This window comes from Neodiprion pinetum, chromosome 4 (genome assembly GCF_021155775.2).
Source record: "Neodiprion pinetum isolate iyNeoPine1 chromosome 4, iyNeoPine1.2, whole genome shotgun sequence".
Taxonomy (NCBI): domain Eukaryota; kingdom Metazoa; phylum Arthropoda; class Insecta; order Hymenoptera; family Diprionidae; genus Neodiprion; species Neodiprion pinetum.
The window spans coordinates 10,537,723-10,557,697 of NC_060235.2; the positions used below are offsets into that span (position 1 = coordinate 10,537,723).

At 39.4% G+C, this 19,975-nt stretch overlaps 1 protein-coding gene across 7 annotated transcripts in view; it reads left to right on the forward strand.

Annotated features, from left to right (window-relative positions):
* The window catches only part of TTLL5 (Tubulin tyrosine ligase-like 5), a 289,302-nt gene that overhangs the window by 81,776 nt on the left and 187,551 nt on the right, over positions 1 to 19,975 (forward strand). For all 7 annotated transcript variants that reach the window (XR_006882456.2, XR_011176837.1, XM_069135010.1 and 4 more), the window contains exon 4: positions 12,705 to 12,828. Coding sequence is in view for 5 of the 7 variants with exons in the window: in XM_069135010.1 (XP_068991111.1) it covers positions 12,705 to 12,828 (124 nt within the window). In the remaining 2 variants the exon portion in view is untranslated. The remainder of the gene's footprint in view (positions 1 to 12,704; positions 12,829 to 19,975) is intronic.

The window sequence follows — 19,975 nt, forward strand, 5'->3', positions numbered from 1 at the left end:
CCAGATTGATATAAATTCTCAGACAACCATTCATTTTCATGATCGTACAATGAAACATTAGAATACGTACCAAAACTCTTTTGGCTACAACTCACCGTCCCATCACCAATTGAAGCGAATTCAAAAATTTTATCTGAAATAAATTATCAGTGATGATTTTGTCTTATTAAATAGGGGTTATAGCGAATTCATAAGGAGAATGTGAAATCTAATGATTACTTACTCCATAATGCTTTTTGTTCTTCAAGTTTCTCCAAGCGTCTCTTTCTCAACTCTTCTTGTTCTAAACGAATTCTTTCTTCTTGCTCATATATCGGTTCAATATTTGACATATAACTGATTCGCTCAGGTTTTCTTTGGTTCAATAGAAACTCTTTTTGTACTTCATCAATCTTTTCAAAAACAATAGCATGAGCGATGCCGAATAGAGTCTTCAATTCAGAAGTAAAAGCTTCTTCTTTTGGTTCATTAAAAAATTTGTCACGATTCTTTTGTAGTCGCCTCCAGGTTTGACAGAGAGAATCCAATTTTCCGATGCAGTGGATTCGTTGTTTGGTCGGTAATCGTGCTTTTTGCCAAAAGATCATGACTTCATCAATCACCAATGCTGCACTTTCTCGCAATGTCATTTTATTAAACTCTCGTAAATAGAAAAATAGGATTTTCAGTACTTGTAGTTTGGATGGTAATTTATTGCCAACTATCCGTGTGTCGATGTCTCCAATCAGAAACATATTCTGACGTAGTCTTGGAGTCGAGGATATCATGAGATTAATTAGAATACAAAACTCATGAAAGCGATGATCAAGTTGCAAAGAATCACGGTCTTAATCACTTTGTCTATTCACAGTGTTATTGAGATGCGAGAATGTATTTGAGGTTAAACTTCTGACTCATGTTTGCGAATGTCAATAATATACAGAGCCTGCCTTGCCTACAGAAGGTATTTAATCCGACAAATGCGCCGAATTCGAAATTCAGAACATTGAGTACGGACGCAAAATATATGTGTATAGTTGCCTATTTGGCACACACAATTTCCTCGGTGGATTATATGATCGCTAGAATTGACTGAATTTAGAAAAAAATGACAGAAAACTTTTAAACATTACTCGCCCAAAAAATAATCTATAAAACTTAACCGTAAAATGAGTTATTCACGAGATAATCATAAAATTTCTAAAATATCAGGAAATTGAGCTTCTATATAGTAAGAATTTCGTACTCCTAGAACGGAATTTGGGTCTAAATTCTGAAACATTTTGTTGTTGGGTTGATATTCAATGGATTTACGCAGAGGAAATATTTTTAGAGCCATTGAGAAAATTGAAACGAACAACAATCGGAAATGTCGAAAATTTAAATGGGTTTTTAATATGAAAAAGTTTATGGTTGAAGACTCAGTATGTAATTGAAATTAAGGTTGAACGCATCAAAATTCGTTTGCCGCCGTGCTAAGGGACCCACCACTATACATATTCTAAACCATCCCCTCTCCATCAGACTCAGACATGAGGATGACGGACTGGGTGAGACCTGAAATTCGGAAGTCCCTCGGAGACGTCTCCAATCTATTATGCAATCGCATCGCCGAAGTGATTCCGATAGGATCATAGCTAATATTAAAGCCTCGGAGGAGCTCTATCGGTGGCAACGCCACAAGAACATACCCATTGTACTAGACATAATTAAATGGAACTGTCCTAATATCTTGAGTGAATGGAACGATTTCGAGGGCTTCAGTAACAGATATAACGTCATATGCCTTACGGAAATCTGGTTAACAACGAACCAGCTTCTTTACCACAAGGGTTACAACACGGTAAGAAGGGACAGGCCGGCCCCCACCGCAGGCGGAGGTCTGGCCTTCCTGATCTCCAAAGACCTTTTGTACCAGAGAATTGATCATGTCCCCCTTCCGAACAAGCTCAAGTGGGATAGGATCCATCTGAAGCTTTCGGCCTCCAGTAGTATTCACATTCTCAATGTTTATCGCCCACCGAGTAGATTGCTCAACCGTCTTGAGTCGAGGGAGTTCTTTTATGTCGTATCTCAATTTGATAATTTACTGATTTGTGGAGACTTCAATGCACACAATGCTCTCTGGGACGGTCAACTTTTGAGCCAGGACGGAAGATTTTTATCCGAGGCGTTTCAAGAAAGCAATTTATGCTTATTAAACAACGGGTCGGCGGAAAGAACTAATGTGGATTCACATAGAAAGGCCGTGCCCGACCTGTCCTTTGCATCAGTTCCACTTTTTCAGGCTCCTCGTGGCCAAACCTTGATGATCCTACAGGCAGCGATCACTACCCTATTCATATCCGGTTGGTTGAGCTAAACTTCCACAGACAGAAAAACGCTCTCCCTCAATCATATAGGTTGGGCATCCTTTAACAACCTCTTGAAATCCAACCTTTCCACCATCCCCAATGAAGCAGACGTCAATCTAAAGTATAACTCGTTCATCAAGAACCTGTACGACTCCCTATTGTCGTCAGGCGGTAAAAAGCCGGAAAACATCCTTAGCAAAGGCGTCTCTGCCGCCGCTTCGTGGTGGAACCAGAAGTGTACCAACATGGTCGCCTCCAAGAGGGCGGTGGCCTATCGATTCCGGGATAACCCCTCCGAGGAGAACTGGGAAAGCTGTAATAAGCTCGAGAATTAGGCGAAGAACTTTTTCAGGCGGACAAAACGAAGAAGCTTTACGGACTTCTGTTCTTCAATTGCTCCTTGGGCGAGCATTGACAAAATATGGGGCTTAATCAAAGTCTTTAAGAAAAGGTTTCATTTACCAAAATCCGTTAACTCCTATTCTTCTAAGGTACCCTGCTATAGTCTCCGCCTTTAAGGACGTTGCCTACCGAACTCGCGCGGGAACTTTGGCTTCCCGCGCGACTCTAGCCAGGCGGCTAAGGAGAAGAGTAGGCGGGACTCAAGTCTATGCCCCTCGCGTGCTATGGCCCCCCACTCTGCACTCCGTTGGGACCAGGCCGCTTGCACTTGAATGTTGTGAAGTTCTGAAGTGCGAGAAATATAACTGAAAGCCCGTATGAGTTTTGCGTTGTTGATGAGATTAGGATACGTTTATCCAAGGAGAGGTTGGCACGTATACATATTATTTCAAATATTTATTGCTTATGCAAATAATAATAGGTTACAGAAATCATTGAATAATCTTCGTGTTTTCAAGAGATCTATTGCATAACTCGTTGCAGTAAAGTGAAAAATATTGCAAGAGAAATTACCCGAAACAGCAGCTAGCTAATTCATGACTAAATAGTGTAAATACATAGCCATCTATTGCCCAGGTCTCACCACGTGGAGGTCGCTGCGATAAAGAGACCCACCTTATCCCATCCCAACCTCCCAACTATGTCAGGAAAAATTAAAAGTTTTACATACGTCGATAGATATTCAAAAGAAAATGAGTATATCAAAAAAATTGAGTTAGACATGCAGGAGTATATTAGAAATTGATAGATAAGGCGTATTGAAAAATCAGCAAAATCTATGGTACAAAACATAATCAAAAGTAATGGTGCGTCAATAAAAAAAATAACTTCATATTCCGAAGCAAACTGACTGATCGCCAAAGGTTCCTTTTCGATACCCCACCTTGTATTCGCGTTACTATGGAAATCGGTATAACGAAGTCGGTCAACTAATTTGGCGCAAGATGTTTGTGGCTGTCGTTTGAAAATTTCACCAAATATCGAGGCAGTCAACCACTTTCTACGCTCATCGTACCATTCGTCAGACGTGCTTTGTCCTCTAGTTTAACGTTCGATTACCAGTGTATCCACCGAATACAAGGCTTGCACGAAGTCCGTAATAGCGGCAGCCAATTTCTCTTCGGACATGTCTGGTTGCGACGGACATGCAGCGTCCAAACCGTAGTCGGTGTCAGTGGACTGGGCGACAAAAGATTTTGATTTCGATTTGAAAGCTGGTTTTCTAGAGTGAAGAGATCGCGATTTATTTGTGTAGTACTTGACGATGAACTTCCCCAGCCCACCCGTTCCTAATTTCTGACCGAGTATCGCATGGAACTGTCCACCAGCATTCATCCTCACTACGGCAGATTCGTATCTTACTTGATATGATCCCCGAAGGGTAAAATTGACACGCTTGCCCCCTATAGCCTGAGCAACATGTGCGCTGTACAACTCAGCCATGTTGTTGTCGACGTCCCATATTAGGCTAGAGACATGCTCAGTGAGTCGATCCATTGCCGAAAGGATCTCTTGGAAGATACCAGTCGCTTTCGTATCCTGCACATGGTTTATTTCACCCGGCTTCGGATTACCGTCGCAGAAATAACCACGGTTTTTACACAACCGATGGTCCCTGAAAACGTGATTCGGATCGTTTTTTATATATTTTACGCAATTCCTCGACCCGAACGTATCGCGGTTTATTAATTTTTGCTTTTCGGTGACGAATAGCAGAAGTTACTGCATAACTTAGGCATTTCAAGTTTTTGCGCAAAGAATTTCACAGAATCACTGTACCGACCTTACGGTTGACACAGAGATTTCGCAGTCGAGTACCATAGTTTCGGAGCACATGGTTGCGGCATTTAATTTTTATGACTGGTGCCTCCGGTCTATTCGGCATTGCATCGATAAGCTTCTGGTGGACGCTACTATCTCCTATTAATTTGTTATATTTTAGGCCGTGCATTTCTAAGCTACATTTGAATCCCTCTACTTTTATGTCAGATTCCATCGCGGTACTAGAACTCCCCAGTTTTTGGCGCACTGATGATCCACGACTGATTTTGACTTCCCTTGTTTCGACCTATTACAAATGGAAAAATACTTGTTTTGAACCCCGAAAACAAAACTTTCTTCGTCCTATACCCTACTATTGCTGCTAGACCCGAAAGAGAATCATATTTTGTACGGTAAGATCGTTTGGCCCAAGGCCCATCCGCAACAACCGCTACGCAAGGGTGCCCGTCTTCGTCAACGTCACTTGCCTCACGGGCCAATCTCGCCTCTTCCTTCCCAGCCTTGATCATCTCTTCCCGAGCAATGTCATGATAGGTATCACTGACAATTTCGTGAAATTTATTCCATGTTTTCTTAGCCATGCAAGGCATATCTACAGCAGCGCTAATTTCCTTGAGTTGAGAAAAACCACAACCTGTGGACACAATTCCTGATACTATGGCTGAGTTTCAAGATGAGGAATCTGATTTACTTTCTTCTGAGTCTATTGATTCGAACTTATTACAAAATTTACATTTGAAGGTGATAGTTGAGATGATTCCTGTCCGGCTTTCGAATATAGGTTCCATGTTAGCAAACGTACAATCATAAGGTGGATGAAAAGCTTATTTTTTGATACTGCTCACGAAGTGATTTATATCCACTATTCTTCTGCCGGCCAACTCGAATGGAGGACTTGATTCGATCTTGGATTGATCCACTATCCTTTCAAATTGCAACTCATGGTCTTCTACCTCATTACTGTCGGTTGTGGGCGAAACACTTGGATGTGCTTGTACCTACAACTGTCGTCTGCTTCGGAGAAGCAGAAATCGGAGAGTTGGATATTACCTCCGAGCAAAACAGATCGACTTTGACGAATTCTGTTGGAGATCTGACCTCGTCAAACTCGATAACATTATCTGTTATCGTGTCTTCGGTTGGCGTGTCATCCGCGACCAATTCTTCGTCGATCATTGGCTCGCAGCAATACTACATCGACCATCTATTATGTAACCGATTGACAAGTATGTACAAAATATTGGAGCCGGTCTGATTTGAGTCCTGACCCCCAGGTGGGTGTTGTTTCAGATAAATGTTTTACTTCTATTTACAAATTTTTTTTCAGAAATGGTCGAAAAATGTAGGTTATTTCAGCTTTGTAAAACCTATTTGTTAGGTAATCGCGGGGCATATAAGAGTAATATTTCGCAATAGGAAATGTTTAATTTTTTCTCGTAATTGTAGTATACATAAGAATAATGAATTTTTTTCCATCCGCCACCTGCGAATCAAATTTACGATATTTCAGGCGGAAATATATTGCTATTGGAGAATAAAACAGTATCACGCCTGTTCGAAAAGGACAGCAATAGCTCATTGAATGTTTTTTTCCAATTCTCAAAACTGATAAAGCTGAATCACTGCTGGAGTCAAGTCTCAGGTTTCATGGAGCTGAATAATTGGTTCATTTCGAAACTTAAATGTAGCGTACCGAACGTGGCTGGCCTTGCAACTTTACGCTGCAACAATGTCTTCCATAGCACTTCATGTTTTCAATTAATTAGTGTATTGTGCATTGACCTTGGCACGTGATTTCAAATATCACAATTAAATAGTCAGTTAGGTAGATCAGTGTGTGGTAAAAGTCATCGGTAAGTTTGTAATCGTGAGTGGACGAAAGATGGAAAACAATTTTCGGAAGAATAGGTCGACAAAATAAACATTGAGAAAGGGACGGTAAATAATAATGCGAAGAGATTGTTAGGAAAATACGGTGTTCTGAATTAATAAAACTTGCATGTTAGTTAGTCGGTCTGAAAATAAAAACAATCAAGTCTATGTAAGCAAACTTGATGCCATTCTATTCACCTCGACCTCTCCCGCTGATAAGCCGCCAAATTTTTCCAACCCTGGCTCTTTTTCTCACTTTTCCGTGATACTTTCCTTATCTTAGTCATAGCGAATGACTGATGAATACTTATCAAGGAGTTTCAGATACTTTACTAATATTCATTCAAGAAGAACACACTGAACAACACTCACAGCTCGCGGTTTGAATTACGGGTTTGCACGTGTTAAATGCAAACTGCTGCTACGGTCGTTAGTTCATGCGACGGGCGGCCTAAGCCAGAGGTGGCGCTAGAAAGCAATTGCTTTTCGCGGCGAAAATCCGCTGTTTCATGCTTTAGCTCGTACAACTTTTCTCGCAACTCTCAAGTTCGATTTTATTGCTCTTATTCCTAAATTAAAGGAGAAGGATGTATCTGTGTCGTGTATTTCGTAGAATTGTGAAAAAAAATTAGTTCTTTTTTTATTACAACGGGAACTTTGCTCACTTTCAGTGCTGTTTTTTACGACTCCGAAAAAAAATTTGAAGTTCGGAAAAATACCCGGTACAGATTCCTCCTTCACCTTCAAAATGCTTCGAATAGAAGTTCGATATCTTTGTGAATGACGGAGTAAACTTGCATGGCAAAAATTGAATTGCTGACGTTTGCGGGTGGGTACGAATAATGGTATCCATTTCACGATACTTTCAATTCTCTTATACATAACGTGGAATTTAATCCGAATATTCAAAAGTTTCATTACTTGAGATCTTCGCTCCAAGGTGAGGCCGCTGAGGTCATACAGGCACTCGAGGTTTCAGCGGACAATTATGCCGAGGCTTGGCAGATGCTTCGGCAACGGTACGACAACAAACGACTAATCGTTCAAAAGCCAGTCATCGTAACGGCAAAAACCCTTATGCAGAGACTTTGGCTGCTGAAGATAGATTGAGATGAGACGGTACCTTTGAATGTTGAGACTAAATGGCGTGCCTATGAAGCTCAATTGGGACTTCTAAACACGCTGAGATTTTCGAGAAAGGTTATCGAACACGCGGAATTAAGTCTTACCGAGATGCACGGATTTTGCGACGCGAGTATGGAAGCGTACGGGGCGGTGGTATATATCAAAACAACGAGTAAGGACGGTCAACGAAAAATTCGTCTGCTTTGTGCTAAATCTCGAGTCGCTCCGGCCAAAACGATCACTCTGCCAAGACTGGAACTCTGCGCGGCACTTCTTCTCGCGCAAATGACTCACAGGATAAAGCAATCGATCGGCATCAAATTCGACGGAATTTATCATTGGTCCGATTCCATGATCACATTGTGCTGGATAAAGGCGGATGCTAAACGTTAGAACACCTTTGTGTCAAATCCTGTAGGTTAAATCCAAGAATTGACAGATCCATTATCTTGGAAACATGTAAGCACCAAAGAGAATCCTGCCCACGCGATTTCCCGAGGAATCTCGCCCTCCTAGCCAATTCAATCGCAGCTTTAGTGGAATGGGTCACAATGGCTTAATGCTGAGGTAATGGATTGGGACGCAAGTTCATCCGTCACATCTAGTATCGAGGAACTTCTTGAGGCTCGCAAAACGTCTTTGGTTGCGACGAACATGCCACATGGTTGGAGCATTTTAATCCAAAATAATTTGGATTAAACGACCAAACTAATCCGATCGGTGGCTGACATTCCACATTTTGTTTACAATACGAAAAGGGACAAACCAGATCGACGGGTTGGTCCTCTCACCGCTCAAGAGTTGGATCAGGCCAATATTTGATTTGCGAAGATCGTCTAAGGCTATTCGTTTTCTCTCGAATTAAAGGCGCTAGAAAAAAATTAACTTACAGCTCGTAACAGCAAGCTAGTTGGCTTACCGCCTTTTCTCGACTCATATGGTGTTATTCGGGTTGGAGATCGCCTATCTCATTCTCAGTTGCCGTACTCGACAAAGCACCCCATCGTATTTCCTTCAAAACACAAATTCACGAAGATGGTAATAGTACACGAGCATCAAAGATTACTCCACGCTGGACCTCAAGCGACGGTGGCTTCCTTACTTCAGCGTTTCTGGCTGATTTCAGGAGGAAACGCGGTACGACAGGTCACATAAAGTTGCGTCAAGTGTTTTCGTAACGCCCCTATCGCGAGACAGACGATTATGGGAGATCTTCCCGCATCAAGAATATCTCCTGCGAGGCCATTCGTTCATTGCGGTATCGATTACTGTGGGCCCTTCATGGTACGAGAATCGAGGAAACGCAATTCGAAAGAGTTGAAGGCCTACGTAGCCGTATTTGTGTGCTTCTCCTGCAAGGCAATTCACCTCGAGTTAGTGCTCGATCTATCGACCGAATCATTTTTAAACGCACTCAAAAGATTCGTTTCACGACGAGGACTCCCGTCTGAAATTTACACCGATAATGGGACGAACTTCGTGGGAGCGGCAAGAGAACTGAAGGAATTACAAAAAGCGTTTCTCAGCGGAGTGAATCGCGACAGTGTGGCAAGTTTTTCTGCACAGGATGGAATAACGTGGCATTTCATTCCTCCACAAGCCCCACATTTTGGTGGTTTGTGGGAGGCCGCCGTCAAAGCTATGAAATTTCACCTTAAGAGGGTAGCCGGGACTGCGTCTCTTGTATCTGACGAATTTCAGACCGTTTTGGCTCAAATCGAGGCAGTGCTAAATTCACGACCCTTTATCCCATTATCAAGCGATCCTAATGACCACTCGTATCCAAGTCCCGCTCACTTCCTGATTGGAGACAATTTCGCATCATTTTCGGAGCCTACATTGCTCGATACCAAAGAAAATCGGCTATCCCGATTGCAGCGTGTTGAAAAAATCAAGCAACACTTTTGGAAAAGGTGGTCTATCGACTATCTCAATGAGTTGCAGCAAAGTACGAAATGGAAAACTGATGTACCATCACTAAACCCTGGTGATTTGGTAATCGTTCGCGAGGACAACGTTCCGCCTTTATGTTGGCCTCTTGCGCGAGTCGAGACCGTGTATCCTGGCTCGGATGGCGTCGTCCGTACGGCTACAGTAAAGACCACGAGAGAAATATACAAGAGTCCTGCGACTCGGTTGTGTCCTCTTCCGTTGGACCACGAATGCTTTGTTGATAAATAATTGATATTGTATCGAGTCTAACGCATTTCATTTATTTTAATCTTATTTCTATTTTTTTTTTTTTTTTGTTGAAAAATTGTTCTTTTCAAGGCGGCCGGTATGTTCGTGTTGTGTCTTTAAATTTGCGCGCAGCGCGCTCTTACAGGGAGAGAGTGTAAACAATTCTACGGATAGCAGCGACGGTTGACCGCCTCCCCTTTGTTTTGGTTTCTTTGTCTTTTTCTCTTGATGGCTTGCGCCTCGAGCTCGTCAGTTACCAGCTACGCACGCCACGCGTCTGACTCTCTCACGACGCACAACCGAATGTATCATAAATAAAATTATTTCGTTCTGTTAAAGCAATTAAAAAGTGGGCATGTGCTTTATTTTGCATGTAGCCAACCCCCCGAACATGGAACACTTAATTCAACGCTACCAATTAAAACTATACAAATTTGAAGTATTTGTTAATTTGTCACTATTTAACCACGAATTAGTCGTGACAGTTATACTTTGCCGTTTTTGTCATTTAAAAAAACTCGAATGCTACGCTATCTTTATAATGAGTTAGCGTTACCTCGCTGAATTACGCGTGAAGGAAGAGTCGCAGTAAACTCGACCTAAGCTCAGAATTTGTTGCTCATTAGCCTCGACTCGAATCAATTGAGAGAATCTTAAAATTATTTTTGTTTTTGACTTTCAAATGTAATTTTGGCCACTTGGCTCCAGCTAGTACAACTGGACTGATGATTCACCCGAAAAGAAAGAGTTGCACGGACCTGGGACTAAGTTCGGTTCATCTTTAATTATTGGGACTAGCTTCGAATAGTAATCGAAGAAATCTTCGGTCTCATATAAGTGAGTTATAGCGGAACGAACTATATTGTCTTGCGCCCAACGGTCTTATCACTACATTGCACTGCAAATTCCGTACGGTGTGGCGTCGGGCGGGTGCCGTTCCGTTCCTAGCGGATCCGGGTTGTTCCGCAACGGTGGGCGTTGACCTTAAATCCCCAATATTTACTAAAACTAGCAAGGGAAATGACGGTCTCGAAAGAACCAACTCTAGAACTTTCCGCTAAAGTATTTGATTGTTGGTAAAAAAAAATATAACGACCAACCTCTGTGACCTTAAGTTGGTGTATGCGAACTAACCAGCTGCCTTCTGTCGTGAGTTCTGATATCGTTACCGCATCTCTACTTCTTAATTTAGTTGGCGCATGCCGCGTCTGGCGTTCAACAAAGATATTTTATGTTCCATCCTTGCGAATAATCAGAGCTATGCTTCGTCGGGTAACAATAAATGTAATTCTGCTACCTATCAAATATATACCACACTTGGGGTTTACGAATGTGAATGGTGCAGCAGAAAAATCGAGTCACGTTCGTTTTTCAAAAACCACCAACTTACATGGATTCTTGTACTTGATCGCAGCTGGGTAGGGGGGTGAGCAGAATAATCAGACTTGTGACGTACGAATGTGAATTGTCGATCAAAAATGACAGTCCATTATGTGTTTCGATAATTGCAATTTCTTCTTCGTTATTTTCTCCGATCGTCGCAAGGGTGGATTTTTCATGTTCGAGGATGACTGAAAAAATCGGATTTGTGGCATCGGTGTATGATGAATTTCGAGGAATAAAATACAGCTCAAGTTGTCATATGATAATACTAAATTTTGGTTTGGTCATCTCTTTTTCCACCGAAGGGGTGGATTTTAAAGGTAAGGCGGTGAGCAAACAAAATTAGGGTCCTCGGATTACTTGGGCAAATAAAAAACCGGAAAATATGGTTTTTTTCACTCCTATGTCACGAGCGCCGCATATTTACTCAAGACTATATTACCGATTATATCAATTATTATTATCTCTAGAAACAAGGAAGCATAGTTTTAGTTAGTCTATATAAAATATTTTATTATAACCAGTTCGTGGAGTAACCAAGCACAACGGCGTAGTTGGACGGCCAGCAACGTCAGCGTCTTCGCGCCCGCCGGATCCCGGGTGTAATCAACACCGGGATGAGGCGAGCGCGGAATCACGCGCTTCGAGAATGACTGTCGCGAGGCGAGCCTTTGTTCCGGAATTGTGTATTTAGCGAAAACGCCGAATTGTAAATTCAGCGGAAACTCGCTCGCCGCCCGACGTTCCAAGGGGTGTCGGACGAGCGAGCGAAGTCAGTCCCGTCTTGAGACCGTCTGAATAACGACATCAACGGAACCCGGCTCCTTCGAAGCGACCACGTATAGAGATATAAATCCTTTTTCCAAAACCGAGGATTAGAGCGTAATTGTCTAATCTACCCACGGCCGTAAAAGGTTACTCGCGTCGCGGTGTCAGTCTTACGAAGCTAAAATAAGTGCAAGCGTTAAGCCACGAACTCTATAGAGCAGTGTAGCCTGTAAGTGAGTGTGTGAAGGCGTGTATATTTCGGCACCTTCGAGGCCGAAGCTGCAAGCGAGAGAGAGAGAGAACGTGAGTAGTATAAGACCAAAATAATTGTAAGCTTCCTTGTTTAGAACCTTTTCTGCTTTTTAGTTTTTGATCCATTAAACATTTTTACTTTGCTTTCCATCAAACCATTGGTACAATAAATTGAAATCTTCCAAACCTATTCCCAGGGAACGCCCTGTAGAGGACGTTCACCTCCCAACTCACCTAAAAATTAAACATAAACCTCTGAGAGATCTTAGAGGGTTGAAGCCGTCGCGTGCGAGACCGCTCCGCGAAAAAGAGAGCAGTTAAATGGAAAAAAGTTTCGAAGTTTTGTTTTAATGAATATCACAGTTTGTAATAAAAATATGTACACATATTGTGGACTGTAGAATAGCCTCCTTTGACCCCCTTCAACTCAGCCTTCTCCTTTTGCCTCATTAACATACATGTGTATTTTTAGAATCTTGATGTTTCACCATCATGACTTTGTAATGAATGTTGTAATACAAACAACAAATATTAACGTATTATTAACATGCGTTTTCTTTATGTATACTTTGTTAAGCAGCATATTTCATTTGTTTTCGTAAAAAGGTGCTCCGCGTTAGCCACACCACCAGAGGATCCACCAGGAAAACAACTACATATGACCTACAAGATCTTTCAAACTGATACGAAACTCATCAGTTTACTACTTCAGTCACATGGCCTTGCTGAGGTGAGTGTATGATTTCATTGTAATATTTCATCTCCTGAGTAAACATTCTGTCCTACGTATCAGTCATAGACAGGTAGTATGACATCGGTTTGAGTATAAAATGGAGTTTATAATAAATGCATAAGGCGTGGTGAAAAAATGGATAAATTTGTTGTGATACTATATGTAGGAGGTGATTTTTTATACGGGTTTCAATCATTCTTTAGGAAGTATGAATTTCATGATACGTCAGGTTATTAAATATCACTTTACATCTTTTATCAGTTTTATAAATAGTAAACGTTTGCATATTGTCGAAGAATCTTTCATTCAAATCAAACATAGGAATTTGTAAATTAATCACATTAATTGTACGTAAAATGGATTAACGCACAAGCTTCATTATATATGTAAAGAATCGAATGCGGTTCAGTTCTACAGGAATCAGTTCCACAAAGCAAATGTTCTACAAAATATGTTCTACAGACTCATTTCTACAGAAATATTTTTCTACAGAATATCTGTAAAACATTTTTCTCCAGAAAGAAATTTGAGACTCGCATCAGAAATAATCCTCCATGTTTTATTCTACAGAAAAATCAGTTTCGTATATTTTGATTTGATTTAATTTAATTTAATTTACATTATACATAAATTAATGTAATTTAAATTATTTGTGTTGAATTTATGTGTGTGCTGAATGTGTATTGTGACGAACGGGTATTGTGTTGGATGTGTGAAACTATAAAACTAATCTGTACAAAAATTTCCGCATGAAAATATTCTGCAGAAAAATATTTCTGTAGAAACGAGTCTCTAGACTATATTCTGTTAAACATTTTTCTTGTAAAATAGATTTCTGTAGAATCGATTCTTTGTTACGTTTCGAGATGAGCGGTGCGAGAGATCTTCGACTCGCTGCTCGATTCAGATTCAAATTCGATTCACAAACCTTGCGATGTCCAATATGTCCGTGCGTGCGCAATCAGATGTTCGATTAGTTCAGGTTTCTCGTTTAGCTCGTCACTATCTGCGAATTCGGTCATTTCGGGTGGTGGCAACTATCGCTGTGCGTGGTTGAAATCATTCTCTGTACACAACACTTCAATTTAAACTACACATTTATTAACGAATAACAAGTTTTACTCTATCAATTTTTAGCGTTAGGTTTTAACAAAGTCATATTGACTCATACGATAGTTATTATGGTTGCAGTAGCAATACTTGAGTTCGGAGTTTCTGAATCTAACAATTATCAATATCCGCAAGGCGACTACAACGTTGGGTACAATCGGCAAAAGCTCATTTTTTTGCAATAAAGCTTAAAAATTCAATTGAGGATCGATCAGAAGGCAAAATTGTAGCCAGATTCATAATTTCGTCATACAGATCAACCCATCAATATCCATGTTCTCCTTATCCGTTAATGTAACATGCAAACCTTTACAGCTCATCATAATTTCTTCGTTTGTTGTTGATTTGCGAGGATGAATATCTTACAAAAATGTAGAATCATTACGTTGTGCCTGTAATTGCTAAAATCTCTCTTCCATCTATTCTACTACCGTATCAACAACGTGGTAAAAGAATTGCACTTTTAATTGTTTCTTCCGATCTGTTACGCATTCATCTTGAATTTCGTATTCGAAAGAACGTTTCTTATATTGAACGCGAACCATATTGTCATGAGAAAATATCGGCTCTATCTCTACATCGGATATTAACCTTTCTTTTTGTCCAGTATTATAGAAAAGCTTTCAAAATCTCACTGCTGGAGAAAATCTGTGTTTCTATCTAGGACAACGCAGCATTCCATTACATTTAATCGTAGACTTTGTAATAATTTTTGAAGCGACATAGACTTTGTTTGAAATATCAAACCAGATAATCACGCTACAAATGAATCTGAAATTCGTCATGGATTGGGCCACGTACCGAGCCTCTTGGTTCGAAAGATTAACTCTACTTTCACCGAGCGTTATTTCCACAAATATATTATACTTATATTTTCCCAATGCGTATCACTGAAAACATTCAGAGTTAGTGACAATTCATGTTCTTTTAGTACCACGTACTTGTTGAACTAAAAAAAAAATGTACACGTTGACAACTAGAAAAAAAAACGTGCAGCTTCTGAATAAGAACGAAAAAGCTAAGCTAAAAGGTTTGATCCGTGACGGAAGTAGCATCACTTACTACACGAATTAAGGTATGGGCTGAGCAAGGGACGAGGAAAGCACGAGGGATCCCTTTGCAGAATTCGATTTTGCACGCCAGAATGTTTCTCTTTCACGTTCGCCCTATTGCCATTGCCTTGGCCACGTATATCGGAAAATCCAAATTTTGTAACTCGGTAAGGATAAATTCTGTTAGTCACTTGCTTGTAGTGTCAGTGACAGGGAGGAATCCAAGGAAATGTTCTTTTATTTCGAGTTGCTTAGCTTTTCGACCGTATGCAACGAATCCGATAATAATGGATATCTCTCCAATACGACTCTTACCACGCCTGCATGCCATTTTTTATCATTTCCAATAAAGAGTCGTGTATTCTTTTCGCATATCAACGACATAATTTCATTTTGGATTCTATTACTCAAGTAACGGCACCGCGTCTCTTCGTTTCGAATGTGTGATATATGCTCTGCCATTATTGGGTCGAATTTTGAGAATATTTTTATGAGCTTCAAGAAGTTTCCGTTTTTACGTTCGTACAAGTTACTAGAACCAGCGCGGAGTGCAAGCGATTGTGTAGCTAGATATTGTATAATACTGATTGTACGGGGCAGAACATTACTCCAGTGATCGATTTACCGATGCGCTCATGTTCCTTATCAACGGTATTTTCAGATCGCAATCGAAAGTCGTATTCTTTCCAACTTTCAAATTCTGTAAAATGTTTCACGGATTTTTCAAGCAACGTCAGATCTTGCGATAAATGTATCCAATCAGAGAAACCGTTTGTGGGCAACTGTCTCGTGATATGTTTTGAAAACAGAAGAAAGCAGAAACAATGTATACTATTTTTATCTTTAACGTAAATTAGCCAGGGCCGAGTCACTGTTACGACGCTATTTTGTTGCCGGGTATAACAAACAGATGAGAATCGCCTACCGTTCTCGATAGATAATTCAAATCTTTCATTTGTACATGAGCTTTTTCAACAATTAACTGCCCAATTCTGTGATCGGTAATAAATGTCTATTTTGAAGGATCAGAAAATATCTATTCATTAATCGCTTCTATAGATGGGTCCTGGCAATTCCACACTGTCGCTTAACGATGGCCCTAACTTAAGGTAGTACCGTGATAGCAGCAGTCCTCAACTTCCAGAGAAATATCCCCTGTATAAAACATTATAACTAAAGTAAAAAGTAGTTGAGATGCAGTACACCTTTGCGCCTCCTCTCACATGCGCAGAAGTATAAAAATTTTCCCATTGCGTCTTTTGTCTGACTTGGCAACGTTGCATTCTAACTCAGTATCTTTTGCCCCTCAAGCATGTGTTGTAGAGAAATGTATTGTTATGAAATCAATTTGAGGTTAGTTATAATTGGAGACTGAAAATAATACGCAATGACTTCGCGATTAAAACCTGTACCGTAACCTATATCCGCAAAGTTCTGACATTTATTTCAATTCGTTGGGCCTTTATGGCATTTTAAACTTCCTGCGTAGGGCAACGTTGCCAAGTCACTATTTCTCACGGGTCAGGTTATGAGAGAAAGTTTGAAAATCATTAAAAGCAACAAACTTTAAGAATTATTTACAAAAAAATGAATACTGCTTGTTTATGTTTTTTTTGAAAAAAATTACTTGTTATATCCTCAATTAATAATTCTCAGTTTTTAAAAAAAATTCTAAGAAAAGTATGGCTGTTATTAAATAAAATGCTCACTCTAACTACGGTCGGGATAGGGAATACGTGTAAATTGTACGACTTTTGATCGCTAATATTGCAAAATTTAGTACCGCAAGGACTATTAAAAAAAATTCCTACGTATAAAGGACACTTCAAATTATGTGTATTCAAAAATTGAAAGATATTGTAAGAAAAGTGATTTATCACGGTACTACCTTAAGGGGGGAAACTCGTGTAATTTGAAATTTTTCGACATATATTTTACTTGAAAAATTAGTTTGACACTTGGAGAACATGCTCTTAAAGTATTCAAATCTGAATTCGACGTATAGATGCTTCAAAGAGATACAAGTATCAACGCTCCAAACGGTACCAAGCGCAGGTAAACGACGCGCGCAAGAATGCTGTATCTATCTTTCGGTCCCTTGGCAATAAAATCTCGCTAATTGGGTAGTAGAAATCACTACTGGCAAGTAAAAGCAATAGTTTGTGCTCGTGTAATTGTTATGTTTTTAAATATAGCGTCTCCAAGTCAACAATTGAGAGGCAGCGTGCTGTTCGTAAGGTAAGTGTACCAGTTATTGACACGTTTAGACCAATTTATTGACCCTTTTATTTTCCATAATTACAAATTAACGGTGAATAATAAATTGTGAATTTTTCGATGGCTAAAATCAATTGCTAAAGGGTTAGACACTACAAATGTATTTTTTGTAAATTTTAGAACTTAGGCTCATACAGATACAACCAAAAAAGGTCAATAATTGGAACAGGGTCAGCAACTGGTACACTAACCTTACCTCACATATTTTTCGTATCGTACAGTCGGTTTTACAATATGTGAAATTCGCGTGCCGCGCAATGTAGCTCAGCGAATTTTCAATCGATTTTTATGAAAATTGCATGAAGTTCGATTTTTCCCAAAGAATACAAAAAAATATTGTTTTTTACCGATTGTTTATGCAGAAATGGATGATTTTTTTCAAAATGGCCCAAAATATTTAATTTTTTTTTCTCCGTGATGCAAAGCGTGTTAATGTATTTCAACAAAAAAAAATTAGATTTTTTGATTTTAGTTCAGGTTTGAGACCTGTAAGCTGCACGGCGCATATCTAAGGTACCGATATGCAGCAGCTGTGGCGCCGCCATTATAAAATATTTCAGTCTCAAAAAATTTGTCAGTACACCTTACATCGTATACTTTGAGATATGCTTTATTTTAATTCAATTAACTATTCCACTTCGCTGTAAAAAAATCTTTGAAAAACGTACGCTTACAGGGGTTTCCCCCTTCAATATATTTCGGAATTGGCTTCGAGTTCGCATTAGAAGTGTTTGGATCCTCTGTCATTATTGATAAGTATATCAGTTTGAGGATCTAAAAATTAGGAGCGTGCTGGTTGTTGGTCGGTGGTAAAATAGCAATGGGATTGGGAGTTGGACAACTTGTAGCTGTATTTTCGGTTTGCGCCAACTCATTATCAATAGCTTCATTTTATGGAAGTTCCCCACTTTAAGAAAAAAAAGTCATAATATTTTTCTGATACGTTTTGATCCTCTTTATTGCTTACGTGTTGCATGTGGCTTGTAGACCAGTATATGATGTTCAATTGGTTGAAATTCTTGACCAATGGGGTGTTTTTATTTTTTGTAATAAACTTATAAAAGAATAAAAGAGCCAAAAACAAAATCGATTTATTGTAATTGAAAAAAAAAAACAAACATCGGTCAGAATTCGAACCAAGAATTTACCTGTAAAGAGATGTATGTAAGACAGTATGTACGGGCCTGAGCTGCTCCCCCCACGCACTATGGAGCAGGAGAATAAACACAGTTCGATGCGAGACACAAGAGACATCACACGTGTCGAGTTATTCACCAAACGTTATACCTATCCCAACATACCCTACGATTCAATTAAAATATTTACATGCAGAATTGCTTGAAATTTGTGTCAGTTTGCTCAAATGCTAAAAGTAATTACAACAAACTAAATGTTGATTTTCGATATGATGAGCAAAAAACTATAATAATTATGAATCAATTTGTAGAAATTCGTAATGACACAAATCAAATTTTTCTAAATATTATGGTAACACCTCCTGTACGGCTGGTTCAATCCTACGATGTGTGAAAGTTTTACACAAATTAAGCTGAGACCCCATTCCGTGGTCATCCCACTCTGAAAATCTAGGGCCATAATGCAAAAATTCCTAGCTTTTCAATAGAATTATCAAAACATTATTTTTGATTGCGAAACCTTGAAAAAAACTTTTTTTGAAAAAGGCGTACTTTTTGGCTGTTATTGACGATCTATTCAAAAATGGATTCAAAATTAGAAAATATCAGATTTTTTTTTCCACAAAAAATAGAGTGGTCCATATTTTTTTCCTGCGACAAGAGGTATTGAAAATACGAAGTAAAACACACCGAAATTGCAGCCGAATCAAATTTTTCGAAGCCGGCAGTGTACTCACAATTCGTGGAATTCGTGGATATTTTTATTTTATCTACAGCAATGTTGGATAAGATGTCTAACCAGAGCAACTAAAAAGACAGAGCAAAGCGTTACCAGAGTGACAGAGGGTAACACATGTAAGGGTAGAAACGTTACCACATATACTAGGGTCGTTATTAGATCGATTAGATCTTACTTGAAGATTAAGCAGCTGGCGCTATAAGATTATTACAAAAAAGATATGGGCTGTAACATTTTTATCCTGTACATGCGCTCCTCGTCTTTCAACTCGTAGCGTGAGCCGGGCGGCTATGCCCAAAAACAGCTCAATTATTATTTTTCTTTTTGATTGAATCCTAAAAATAGGAAACTTAATTCATCGAATCCACTCGTACTTACTTATAGGTTACGTAAAGTTTATTCTAGTATTTCTGAACACATGCTATAAGTACAACATGCATAAGAAATGTAGCCAATAGTTCAAGGGAGGACTTTACTGTAATATAAAACATTTACATTTTTCCGCAAATTATAATTCTGTTTTAATTATCTGAAAGTACTCGAAGAGCCTAAGAAAATGGGTGGTTAAAGTTGAAGATCCGTCATAAATTGAAGAAGTTACGCTTTAGAATTTATAAAAACATCAAACTTCAAAATGCTCCCTGCGCATTAGTAATGCTCGGATCATATTCATATTCGCACGTTTTACTTAGGGCATTAATAATAAGACGAAGAAACCCTACTATGGAATTTCAGATCAGAACAATAGTCTCTTTGAAACGGAAGTTAGAACTTCGTATCTCAAATTCTAAGGATTTTCAAGGTTACAAGTAACTGGAATCATATGTTCC